The sequence below is a fragment of the Giraffa tippelskirchi genome, chromosome X (assembly GCF_054371585.1).
Source record: "Giraffa tippelskirchi isolate mGirTip1 chromosome X, T2T-mGirTip1v1.2.pri, whole genome shotgun sequence".
NCBI lineage: Eukaryota > Metazoa > Chordata > Mammalia > Artiodactyla > Giraffidae > Giraffa > Giraffa tippelskirchi.
This window is the reverse complement of record NC_137289.1, coordinates 16,748,370-16,762,476: the sequence shown is the minus strand read 5'-3', so window position 1 is coordinate 16,762,476 and position 14,107 is coordinate 16,748,370. Positions and strand designations below refer to the sequence as shown.

Below are 14,107 nucleotides of genomic sequence, written 5' to 3'. Positions count from 1 at the left end.
ACTTTCTTCAATTTAAGTCTGAATTTGGCAATTAGCAGTTCATGATCTGAGCCAGATACACACACACACACACACACACACACACACACACACACACACACATATTTCTTAGAAAGGTTTGAGGGCCCCCAAAACCACCCACATATTTGGTGACTCACTAGAAGGACTCATGAGACTCAGTGTATAGACATCATCTAGGGTTTGTTACAGCAAAAGGATGCACAACAGGATCAGTAAGGGAAAAAGACACAGATGGAACCTAGAAAAAAAAACCCCATGTGCAGTCTTCCTGTGTTTTCTCTCCCTCATGAGGGGACACACCAAGCATGCTCCTTCTGCAGCAGTAAAAAATGCAGTAGTATATGTGCAGTGTGTCTGCCCAGGGAAGCCCACCAGAGACTCAATAGCCAAGGTTTTTATTGGGAGCTAGTCACATAGGCACACTCTGCCTAGCAATTTCAAACTTTCCAGACACTCTAAAGGAAAGCACGTGTTTGCCATGAATCACATAGTTTGTACAGTCTAGGTATAGAAAACCAGTCTTATCAGTCAGGGAATGATTAAATGCTAAATTCCCAGGTATTAAGCAAAGAGTCAACCTTGTAAGCAGACCTTTCTAAAGATGGCAACCTCAGACCTGCTATGTTAACTCTTTTCTGCACAGTTTATCCCCTTGGCCCTTGACCTGGTGCTTTTATGGTAATTTTATTATCGGGGAGAACCCACATGCAGGGTGAGACTAACCTGATTATTGACCTCTGTCATGCCTCCATAGGTCATGAATTTAGCTAGTTAAAATAATTCCCATTAACCACAAAGGTCTATCTTGAACAAACAAACGTATAGAAAAAGAGATCAGACTTGTGGTTACCAGAGGCAAGGGTTAGGGGTAGGGAGAATTGGATGAAGGTGGTTGAAAGGTACAAACTTGCAGTTATAGGATAAATAAGTACTAGGGATGTAATGTACAACATGATAAATATAATTGACCCTGCTGTGTGCTCTTTATGACTGTTGTTAAGATAGTAAATCCTACGAGTTCTCATCACAAGGAAAAATATATTTTTCTCTGTTTCTTTAATTTTGTATCTATATAAGATGATGGATGTTCAGTAACATTACTGTGATAATCATTTCATGATATGTTAAGTCAAATCATTATATTGTACACCTTAAAATTAGACAGTGCTGTATATCAATTATATCTCAATAAAACTGTAAGGGGAAAAAAAGATCTATCTTAAACTTCTCTACTAACCTTTTTTACCTGAACTGAGGCATCAATTCAGGCCCAGCACAACTCTGGCCAGTAAATTGAAGCTGACCCGAAAGCCTTCCAGGGCTGAGGCAGCATCTAGAGAGAAAGGATGTGCATATTAGAAGTACAATCCCTAAGGGCACACATGGTCCCCCTGGAAACCAAGAGTTTATCATTGTGAAGGCGCCCCAAGCAGGATGTACATTAGTCAGACAGTACATATGAAATTAAATTTCTTATGAAACTTCTTCTTTTATTTCTTTTAATCCATAATCCTATAGAGCCTCTTTTATGTTGCCTCTTATTATAATTACTAACCCATGTATAGTTAGAGTTTCATCTAAAAAGTTGTTTTTTCTACCTCTTCTCACAGGATTATCATTGGTGGTGGAGAGCCTTTCTTACCAGCAGTTTTACAGCTGTTTATTTTTTTGCTTATGCAGTTTACTACTTCTTCGCCAAACTTAAAATCACAGGCATTGCAAGCACCATTTTGTACTTTGGGTACACGATGATCATGGTCTTGATTTTTTTCCTGTTCACCGGTAAGCACAGAATTACATTTTGTGTATTTTGGATTCTCTAAAGAGACTTGGAGATAGCCGTAACATAATAAGCATCAATTAACAATTAATGGAAGGAAGAGGGAACAAAGTTGTCATGTTCATTTCTATGCTTTGGGGATAAAAGATTGCAAGGCCTGGGGCACTGGAGGGACCTTATGTACTTAGCTGCAAGACCGTCCCTTGTGAATGTTTTTAAACAGTAGGGATATGTTCCAAAGCACAGTAAGGGTTGTGTGTAATCATTTTTGAATACCTTCCAGGGATAAAAAATTAACTGACTTGAATAACTTTTAAATTAGTAAAATTAGATTAAGTCAATATAAGCAATTATAGATGAGGAACAAGATGGATACTTCTCAGGATTACTCATTTGGGATTGTTTTTTGGTTCAGATGTGACGGAAATTCTTGTTTAGATGAATGCTTAAAGCAGGTAAAAAAATGGCATGGTTTCTAAAATGATCCCATTGGAGAAATAATGAATTTGGAGAGCTTTATGCCCTTGCCAGCCCAAGGGAAGCAGTGGTCCACCTCTACCTGCCTCACTTTTTAAGTTCTGGTTTTAGCTCAAGTTACATCATTTGTGTAGGCCAGTTTGGAACATTTCAAGCATTTTCCTATGCTATTAACCCTCCAGGTTCAACAAATATGCAAAAGTTAACAATGAAAATTTGTCAGAAATCAAAACCTTAAGATACATGCAAACATTATCTGAGAAACTGGGCATCTTGGTGGTGACTTCTTTCTGTCCTTTTTGTGTACCTGTTGCGCTCAACTCTTCAGTAAAGAGAATACTGTGCAGGCCTCCTCTCATCTCTCAGTTCTACTTAGGAAATTCCCTCGTGGTCCAGTGGTTGGGACTCCACACTTCCACTTCTACTACAGGGAGCCTGAGTTCCATTCCTGGTTGGGGAACTAAAAAATGAGTTCTATTTAAAACCAAAGGCCTGAGAATGTCTCACTATTCCAGTCTCATGAGGGTCCTCATGCTTGCTTTTGAGGTTTTTAAACTTTTTACTGAAATATGCCTGCAGAAAAGTGCACAGGTCATAAGTGTACAGCATTGAACACACTCTGTAACTGACAGCCATGTTAATAAAAAGTACGTGATCCACGGACCCAAAGCCTCTGTTGGGCGTCTTTCCGCTCATCTTCCCCAAAGGCAACCACTATCCTGAATTTTAACAGCATCAGTTAACTTGTCCTGTTTTTGAATCGTAGGCTAATGGAATCATACAAGATACACTCTTCTATGTCTGGCTTCTTTGAGGTCAAGTTTCTTTTTCTCCAGATTGTTTGTGAATTTCACACATATTGCTGTGTGTATATGCCATCTCTGCCCACAGTGTCTTGTTTTGGATTTCTCTCCTTGTAAGTTACTGGCTTTTCTATTTGTGTAATGTGCAGTTGAATGGATTGAGTGCAGTGATGTCAGGCTAATGTTTTCTTCATTACCTAACACTTTGACTCAGGCTACCTTTTTCTGGGAGTCTTATATTACCAGCAGCTTCTTTCAAAAGTGAAATGTCATCCCAAATGGTCCCATTGCTGACAAACATCTATGCCCATTGGTAGTCTCCACTACTTAAATTGCTTCCGTCACTAATATCTGACTCTGCAAGGTTCTCAGTGGTCTCTTGCAAAAACCTTATGGCCGTTCCCTAGTCTCCATCCTCCTTGGCTTCTTGGTTAAACACTACTCCATACTCATTCTGTGAAATTCTTCCTAGCATGATTGGCATTCTTCTTCCTGTGCCATATTGTGAATTCTTTTGTTTCCCTCCCTCTTCCTGTCACCTAACTCTAGGCTTTATTGAGGGTTGCACCTTTAGCATTTCAGTCCTTTCTTTCTGCACTCTCCCTTTTAGAGTTTATTTAGTCCTAGGGCTTCATTTATCTCCTCAGTGCTGACAGCTCCCAAATCTCTGTCTCTAGCCATAGCCTTTCTTAATGTATATTCTGAACATTTGCATGTTATGTTGGTTCATGCCCCAGAAAGTGAATCTAGCACTTCCTCCCCTACCCACTGATTCATCTGAATTTCTCTCTTTGACCCTCATCTCTAATCTCTGATCTCCTTGGCTTATTTTACATGAATTCTTAACATAGCCCTTCCATGCTTTATGGACTTCCCTGATAGCTCAGCTGGTAAAGAATCTGCCTGCAATGCAGGAGACCCCAGTTCGATTCCTGGGTCGGGAAGATCCACTGGAGAAGGGATAGGCTACCCACTCCAGTATTCTTGGGCTTCCCTGGTGGTTCAGCTGGTAAAGAATCTGCCTGCAATGAGGGAGACCTGGGTTCAATCCCTGGCTTGGGAAGATCCCCTGGAGAAGGGAAAGGCTACCCACTCCAGTATTCTGGCCTGGAGAATTCCATGGACAGTATTAGTCCATGGAGTCGCAAAGAGTCGGACACGACTGAGCGACTTTCACTTTCACTTTTCCATGCTTTATAGTTAATCACAGCCTCCCTATTTATTCTTCTTCAGAAGCTTCTTTTTCTGTCTTACACAGCGCTAGACTCTGGGCTAGGTGCTGGGGACATAGTGGTGAACAAGACAGGTAAGGGCCCCTACTTTTGTGGATGTTATATGTTAATAGATGGCAGACAAAGAAGGAATTACGGGTTTGATGAGCTTTGTGAAAGAAATGATATGAAAGAAGAGGTAGATAATCAAGTGTTTCAAACAGAGGTGACAGCATATTCAAAAATCCTGAAGTGGGAAGGAATTTGACATCTTCAGAAAGCACAGAGGAGTTCAGGATGGCAAAGGTGGGGGGGATTTCACTAGGTGGCAATAGTGATGTTGGAGATGTAAGGAACTGGCAGATCTTACCAGGGTCTCAAAAACTCTACTAAGGAATTTAGATTTTATTGTTGGAGTGATGGGGAGTTGAGAGGGTTTAAATGGGATAATTTCATTCATCTTATCAGAAAACTTTAATAGTGCCATACTTCCTTATCAAGATCTAAACTTACCTTGGTGTTTGGGCTCCTGTTGTGCCTGCTCTGTGTATTTTCTAAACCTCTTAAACTGAACCATTTACTGGGTTCAGGTGTGTATCCTCCTGGTTTTGTTTTTTTTTAGCATGTCTCTCCACCTAACTTGGAATCTTCTTGAGAACAGGGACCACACATCTTATGCCTATTTTCTATCCTTCATAGTGCTAAGCACATGGTTCTTCTTGAATTACATAGTGTATGAAAGGGAGTAGATACCCTTATGGAATAATGTTTCCATATCTATTTTACTTTAAAAAAATTTTTTAGATTGAAGTGTAATTGATATACAACATTTTATTAGTTTCTGGTGTACAACACAATGACTCTATATTTGTATATATTATCAAATGATTACCATAATAAGTCTAGTTAACATCTGTCATACACAGTTACAAAATGTTTGTAATCGATGCGAACTTTTAAGGTTTATTCTCTTAGCAACTTTTAAATACTAATAAGTATAGTATTATTATTTATAGTCACCATGCTGTGCATCATATCCCTATGACTTATTTATTTCATAACTGGAAATTTGTACCTTTTGACCACCTTCACCCATTTTGCCCACATTCTTATCTCTATCCCCCAGCCTCTGGAAACCACCAATCTGTTCTCTGTATCTATGAGTTTGGTGTTTTATTTTTTTAAGATTCCACATGTAAGTGAGAGCATGCAGTATTTGTCTTTCTTTGTCAAACTTATTTCACTTAGCATAATGCCCTCAAAGTCCATCCATGTTGTCACAAAAAGCAGGATTGTATTTTTTATGAATGAATAATATTCCATTGTATGCATATACCACATTTTCTTTATCCATTTATACATCAGCAGACACTTAGGTTGTTTTCATATCTTGGCTACTGTAAATGACACTGCAGTGAACATGGTGTACATGTTTTTTTTCATTAAGTGTTTTCATTTTCTTTGGATAAATACCCAGAAGTCGAATTTCTGGATCATATGGTAATTCTATTTTTAATTTTTTGAGGAACCTCCATACCATTTTCCATAGTGGCTATACCAATGTATATTCCTATCAACAGTGCACAGGGTCCCGTTTTCTCCACATCCTTGCTAACGCTTTTTATTTCTTGTGTTTTTGATAATTGTCATTCTAACAGGTGTGAGATGGTATCTCATTGTGGTTTTGATTTGCATTTCCCTGATGATTAGTGCTAATGAGCATCTTTTCATGTACTTTTTGGCCTTCTTTCTGTATGTCTTCTTTGGAAAAATGTCTATTCAGATCTTCTGCCCACTTTTTGGTAAAAAATTGCATACATCTATAGTAACAGGGGGAGAATGAAATGGCAACCCACTCCAGTATTCTTGCCTAGAGAATCCCATGGACATAGGAGCCTGGTGGGCTGCTGTCCATAGGGTCGCACAAAGTCGGACATGACTGAAGTGACTTAGCATGCATGCATGCATTGGAGAAGGAAATGGCAACCCACTCCAGTATTCTTGCCTGGAGAATCCCAGGGACAGGGGAGCCTGGTGGGCTGCCGTCTATGGGGTTGCACAGAGTCAGACACGACTGAAGTGACTTAGCAGCAGCAGCAGCATAGTAACAGGCTTAAAATCTTTCTGGAGGGTGTATATATTTTTTCCTTTCCAGTTTTATTCAGATTTTTTATTGAGGTATAGCTGACATACAGCTCTGTATAAGTTTCAGGTATACAGCGTAATTATTTGACTTTCATGCATCATGAAATGATGACCACAGTGGGTTCAATGAACATTTATCATCTCATATTGATACAAAATAAACAAAATAGAAAATTTTTTTTCTTCTGCTGAGAACTTTTAGGATTTACTCTCAACAATTTTCATATATAATGTACAACAGTATTAATTACATTTACCATGTTGTACATTATATTCCTAGTACTTATTTATTTTATAACTGAAATTTTGTACCTTTTGACTGCCTTCAACCAATTCCTCTTCCTCTACCCCTCACATCTAGTAACTACAAATCTGATCTCTTTTTCTATGAATTTGTTGCTTTGTTGAAATATTATTGACCTACAACACTATATTAGTTCTTGGTATACAGCATAGTGATTTGATCTTTCTGTCCATTTCAAAATGATCACCATGATAAGTCTAGCTACCATCTGTCACCATACAAAGATATTGCATAATCATTGACTATATTCCCCATACTGTACAATTCATCCCATGACTTATAATACCCTGTGGGTCCAACTATGTTGTCCCAAATGGTCAAATGACAAGATTTCATTCTTTTTTTATGTCTGAGATGTATATATATATATATATATATATATATATATACACACACACACATATATAATATATGTGTATTATGTATATATATCTATGTGTTATATATATTATGTATATATATGTACCTGCTGCTGCTGCTGCTAAGTCACTTCAGTCGTGTCCGACTCTGTACGACCCCATAGACAGAAGCCCACCAGGCTCCCCTGTCCCTGGGATTCTCCAGGGAAGAGTACTGGAATGGGGTGCCATTGCCTTCTCCGATATATGTACCTACACACACATATACCACATCTTGTTTATTGATTCATCTATTGACAAACACTTAGGTTGCTTCCATATCTTGGCTGTTGTAAATGATGCTCAGTGAGCATAGGGGTTCATATAGCTTGAATTAGTGTTTTTGTATTCTTCAGATAAATAGGAGTGGAATTGGTGGATCTTGTGATAAATCTATTTTCAATTTTTCAAGAATCTGCATAGTGTTTCCATAGTGGCTGCACCAGTTTACATTCCCACCAACAGTGTAGAAGGGTTCCTTTTTTTGCACACCCTCTCCAGCATTTGTTATTTGTAGACTTTTTAATGACAGTCATTCTGACTGTTATGAGGTTATACTTCATTGTAGTTTTGATTTTTTTTAATTAATTTTTATTGGGGAATAGTTGATTTGCAATGTTGTATTAGTTTCAGGTGTACAGCAAAGTGAATCAGTTATACATATACATATATCCCCTCTTTTTTAGATTTTTTCCCTATATAGGCTATTACAGAGTATTGAGTAGAGTTCCCTGTGATATACAGTAGGTCCTTGTTAGTTAACCTATTTTGTATATAGTAGTGTGTATATGTCAATCCCAATCTTCCAGTTTATTCCCCTCCACCCCCTGGTAAGCATAAATTTTTTAAATTAACTTATTTATTTTAGTTGGGAGCTAATTACTTTACAATATTGTAGTGGTTTTTGCCATACATTGACATGAATCAGCCACGGGTGTACATGTGTTCCCCATCCTGAACCCCCCTCCCACCTCTCTCCCCATCCCATCCCTCTGGGTCATCCCATTGCCCCGGCCCTGAGCATTTGTCTCATGCATCAAATCTGGAATGGTGTTCTGTTTCACATATGATAATATACATGTTTCAATGCTATTATCTCACAATGTCCCACCCTCACCTTCTCCCTCAGAGTCCATAAGACTGTTCTATGCATCTGTGTCTCTTATTCTGTCTCACATATAGGGTTATCGTTACCATCTTTCAAATTCCATATATATGCATTAGTATACTGTATTGGTGTTTTTCTTTCTGGCTTTCTTCACTCTGTATAATGGGCTCCAGTTTCATCCATCTCAATAAGAACTGATTCAAATGTATTCTTTTTAATGGCTGAGTAATATTCCATTGTGTATATGTACCACAGCTTCCTTATCCATTCGTCTGATGACGGACATCTAGGTTGCTTCCATGTCCTGGCTATTATAAACAGTGCTGTGATGAACATTGGGGTACACACGTCTCTTTCAATTCTGGTGTCCTCGGTGTGTATGCTCAGCAGTGGGATTGCTGGATCATATGGCAGTTCTATGCCCAGTTTTTTAAGGAATCTCCACACTGTTCTCCATAGTGGCTGTACTAGTTTGCATTCCCAGCAACAGTGTAAGAGGGTTCCGTTTTCTCCACACCCTCTCCAGCATTTATTGCTTGTAGACTTTTGGATAGCAGCCATTCTGACTGGCGTGAAATGGTACCTCACTGTGGTTTTGATTTGCATTTCTCTGATAATGAGTGATGTTGAGCATCTTTTCATGTGTTTGTTAGCCATCTATATGTCTTCTTTGGAGAAATGTCTGTTTAGTTCTTTGGCCCATTTTTTGATTGGGTCGCTTATTTTTCTGGAATTGAGCTGCAGGAGTTGCTTGTATATTTTTGAGATTAATTGTTTGTCCGTTGCTTCATTTGCTATTATTTTCTCCCATTCTGAAGGCTGTCTTTTCACCTTGCTTATAGTTTCCTTTGTTGTGCAAAAGCTTTTAAGTTTAATTAGGTCCCATTTGTTTATTTTTGCTTTTATTTCCAGTATTCTGGGAGGTCGGTCATATAGGATCCTGCTGTGATTTATGTCGGAGAGTGTTTTGCCTATGTTTTCCTCTAGGAGTTTTATAGTTTCTGGTCTTACGTTTAGATCTTTAATCCATTTTGAGTTTATTTTTGTGTATGGTGTTAGAAAGTGCTCGAGTTTCATTCTTTTACAGGTGGTTGACCAGTTTTCCCAGCACTGCTTGTTAAAGTGATTGTCTTTTCTCCATTGTATATTCTTGCCTCCTTTGTCGAAGATAAGGTGTCCATAGGTGTGTGGATTTATCTCTGGGCTTTCTATTTTGTTCCATTGATCTTTATTTCTGTATTTTCTACATCTGTGTCTCTTTCTGTTTTGTAGATAAGTTTATTTCTACCCTTTTTTTAAGATTCCACATATAAGTGATATCATGTGATATTTGTTGGTCTCTGTCTGACTTCTTTACTCAGTATGACAATCTCTAGGTCCATCTATGTTGCTGCATATGGCATTATTTCATTATTTTTTATGGTTGAATAATATTCCATTGTATGTATAGTACCACATCTTCTTTATCCATTCATCGTTTATGGGCACTTGGGTTGTTTCTCTGTCTCGGCTATTGTAAATAGTGCTGCAATGAACATTGGGGTGCTTATATCTTTTCGAATTATGGTTTCTCCAGATATATGATATATGCCCAGGAGTGGGATTGCAGGGTCATATGATAGCTCTATGTTTAGTTTTTTAAGAAACCTCCATACTGTTCTCCATAGTGGCTGTACCAGTTTATATTCCCATCAACAGTATAGGAGGGTCCCTTTACTCCATACCCTCTCTAGCATTTATTGTTTATAGACTTTTTGATGATGGTCATTCTGACTGGTGTGAGGTGATTCCTCTTTGTAGTTTTGATTTGCATTTTTCTAATCATTAGTGATGTTGAGAATCTTTTCATGGGCCTCTTGGCCATCTTTATGTCTTCTTTGGAGCAATGACTATTTAGATCTTCTGCCCATTTTTTTTGGATTGGGTGGTTTGTTTTTTTGATATTGAGCTGCATGAACTATTAGTATATTTTGGAGATGGCATATGAGCCCTTAAGTGCCAAACTTCAGTTTGTATCAGCTGCTTGGGTCTCATGGGTGTGAGCCCCATGATTTTTCAAAGCCAGATGTCTGGAGAGTTCATTTCTCAGGTGCCAGTCTTAAGGGTTGGAGTGTCTAATGTAGGGCACGAACCCTTTGGTCCTCAGAAGGAAGCTCCAGGTTTTGGATTCCCTCCCAATTGTGTATCACCATGCTGGATTTGGGGTTTATGGTGAGATCACTGTCCCAGCCTTTCCTACCCACTATGATGTGGTTTCTTCTCTCATTTGTCCCATGTGAAGACGTTGCTCTGCCAGGCTTTTTTCAGAGGAATTTGTTCCATGTATTGCTGTAGGTTTGGTGTGTCTATGGGAGGAGGTGAGTTTAAGATCTTCCTATGCTCCTGTCTTGAATCAGAGCAAATTATTTTTCATGGCGGGGGGTGGGGAGAGGAAAAGAGATCTCCATATCTATTTTAAAATTAAATCATGAAAAACCTCCAAAGTAAATCTTGGTTATTGTTCATATCAGGAAAAAAATTTTAAATTGTGAAGTGTGCTTTTGACATCAATTTTCTACAACTGTTCTTTAAGAAGCTCTTTCTGCCTAAGACTCTTGAATGGCATCTCTGTATTCCATTTCACCATTATATTTTGAGGTTCACAGCAGGAAATAAGGCTTATTGCCTCTGCTCATGGTGTTTCACTTTTGAGGAAGACATTCTTAATGAAATAATTAGTCTTGAGAATATAGATGTACACAAAAGTACAGTTCTTAATTGCTGATTACTCTTTCTTGCTACAGGCAGATCTTTCTGAGAGTGCATTTTTTAAATGAGAACTTTAAAATTAGCAATATCTACTAGTGTGTAAAAAATACTGAAGAGTTTTACACTAACTTAGAATAATTATGCATTCATCTGAAGTTCTTCCTTGTGGTCACCACATTCCTCTTTGGTACTTGAATTCATCCATGGCATCATAACGGAAGTACAGGACTAAATAGCTATCAACTTTTCAATATTGAGTATGTTCCTATATATCCTTTATATTTGCCATTCTTATGGCTGTTTAATCTGTTGAGAAGATTACTTAACTGTTTCTTCACTGTTGACCACCCCCCCAGTTTGAATTATTTCCTTAGGATAGTCTGTGAAATGAGATGACAGGGTCAAAAAGCATAAATATTTTTATGGCTCTTTATGCTTTTCTGGCATCAGCAGGGTTGTATCGTTTTCCCTACAGCCTTGGCTGGCATTCTGTTTTAACAGAAACAGTAACCAACTCCCTCCAAAATGGTTTTCTTTTTTGTTAACTCAGTATGTCTAAAATGGCACCCCATTGTTTTCTTCCTCTCAGGTTTTGAGGCAAAGGAAATGATGTGCATTGTGGCTGGTGTTCCTCTACTCAATTTTCAGTACATAGCACACTAACAGATGTGTAAATAACACTTTGAAATAGAATTCAAAGAACAGGCAGAAGGATAAGCCACACTATGCCAATAATGTCACCAAAGGGTACCAGGAGGGAAATGTTACATTGTAGAGACAAAGATAAACTTCAGTTCAAGTTGGGTGACTTGTCCCAAATCCTAACTAGTTTCAGTGTAACTAGTTTAACCAGCTGATAAGAAACCAGCTATTAAAGAAAGGAAGTCTATTTGTGACCAAGTAGGCTGTGATATCTTCTAATTTGATCGCTTTATTCAGATCTCTAATGGAGGTTGATGATTGGCACACATGTGGATACTTGATCTTGACTGGAGGATAGTGATTTTTTAAATTTTCATCAAGTTCTCTTTTTGATATCAACAAAGGAGTTAAAGTCTTAAAATTAATTGAAATAATGTATCTCTAGTTTGATATAATAGACATAAGATCAGAATAATCAATTCAGATCTAACACTTAAGATTCCTTCTCCTAAAGTTTAAATGCTATGTTCTATTATGATAATAGAGTTCATGGTTTAATATAAATCCTGGCTGGCATTACCATTGGGTAGTAAATTAAATATTTTATATAAATGTTTACATTTAGCCACAGTCTATGATTCCTGAGCAGTGGTTCTCAACCAGGGACAAATTGATCCCCTTATAGGACATTTAGCAATATCTGGAGACAGTTTCGATTGTCATGACTGGGATGGGAGGATGCTAATGACATCTAGTGGGTAGAGGCCAAGGATGGTGCTAAACATCCTATGATGTACAACAAAGAATTATCTGGCCCAAAATGTTAATAGTACTGTAAGAAATACTATTTTTGAACCTCACTTTTACTTGGGAGTTAATGCTATTTTCCAAATATAGTTTTGTTCATCTCAAGAGAACATGTTTAGAATCAGAGACTCTGAATCAGCAATCACTGTGCAGTGATTGAAGCCAGTGTGATGCAAAGAGTTTCTAAGACCCAGAAGAAGTATCAGCCAAGTTCAGAGTGCTTTTCTGTTGGCTTTCTCACTAAGTGTCCGTGCTTTAAATATATTTTTATTCATTAAAAGAAGCAAATAAAGTTCAGTATATTTTGAGAGTGTCTACTATATAATATTTTTGTCACTAAATTGAAGTGAAAAATGTTCTCACACAGTGCATGATGAAATAAACTGTACTGAAAGAAAAGTCCAATTATCTTAATATACAACTATTAGCTATAGTGGTCCTTTTGTGCTTTATTATACTAAATTGTCTCTGTCTTATTAAAAATTTAAATTCTAAAGGACAAAAGATCAGAAAGGAATAAGGATGTATTAATGCTAATTATTAAGCAGCCAACAAATACTTACTAAACTTTTTATGGACTTGGCAAGGTGCTTACAGGGAATATGAAAACATAAGACATAATACTATTTATTTCTCATTGAGTCAATTATGTGTCAACTATTAACATACATTTATCTCAATTTTCACCTAATTGTCTAATTGTTATGAGGTGTATTCCATATTACTCCTATTCCATGGATGAGGAACTGAGGTCCGGAGAGATTAAGTGACTTGTTCAAGGTCACTTAGCTAGCTTAGTCTGGGAGCTATGATTCATAGAAACTCTGGTTGGTCTGACTCTACTGTTTATTCTCTTAAATACAACTCTCCACATCCTCCTTAAGAAAGAGATACTTTGTTTAAGCTAGGGCCAAACCAACCACCAAAAGATGCCTGCAAAATCTCCTCTGTGGCCTTCTGTTAGATCTGGTGGACTTCCTGTAATTGGGAGAATGAAGACAGGTGCATGTACCTAAAGCCATAAAGCATCACCCTCAGGGGTAGATGATAACAGCCCATTCCAAGTCTTTTCCATGCTCTTTCAACCATTCCAGCCCTTCTTAAAAAAAAAATAAAGGCACACCCTTCCAATTTTTCCACATTATTCTAGAATACAGGAAGTCAGTTCAGTTCATTCCCTCAGTTGTGTCCTACTCTTTGCGACCCCATGAACCGCAGCACGCCAGGCCTCCCTGTCCATCACCAACTCCCGGAGTCTACCCAAACCCATGTCCATTGAGTCGGTGATGCCATCCAGCCACCTCATCCTCTGTCGTCCCCTTCTTCTCCTGCCCTCAATCTTTTCCAGCATCAGGGTCTTTTCCAATGAGTCAGCTCTTCGCATCAGGTGGCCAAAGTATTGGAGTTTCAGCTTCAACATCAGACCTTCCAATGAACACCCAGGACTGATCTTCTTTAGGATGGACTGGTTGGATCTCCTTGCAGTCCAAGGGACTCTCAAGAGTCTTCTCCAACACCACAGTTCAAAAGCATCAATTCTTCAGCGCTCAGCTTTCTTTATAGTCCAACTCTCACATCCATACATGACTACTGGAAAAACCATAGCCTTGACTAGATGGACCCATGTTGGCAAAGTAATGTCTCTGCTTTTTAATATGCTGTC

At 38.2% G+C, this 14,107-nt stretch overlaps 1 protein-coding gene across 3 annotated transcripts in view; it reads left to right on the top strand.

Moving 5' to 3' along the window:
• Positions 1–14,107, top strand: part of LOC145536168 (transmembrane 9 superfamily member 2-like) — an 86,696-nt gene that overhangs the window by 65,887 nt on the left and 6,702 nt on the right. For 2 of the 3 annotated variants that reach the window (XM_081564911.1, XM_081564910.1), the window contains exon 16: positions 1,632–1,803. In XM_081564911.1, coding sequence (XP_081421037.1) covers positions 1,632–1,803 — 172 coding nt within the window. Of the gene's footprint in view, positions 1–1,631; positions 1,827–14,107 lie in introns of all 3 variants that reach the window. The other variant, XM_081564909.1, reaches the window with a different exon arrangement.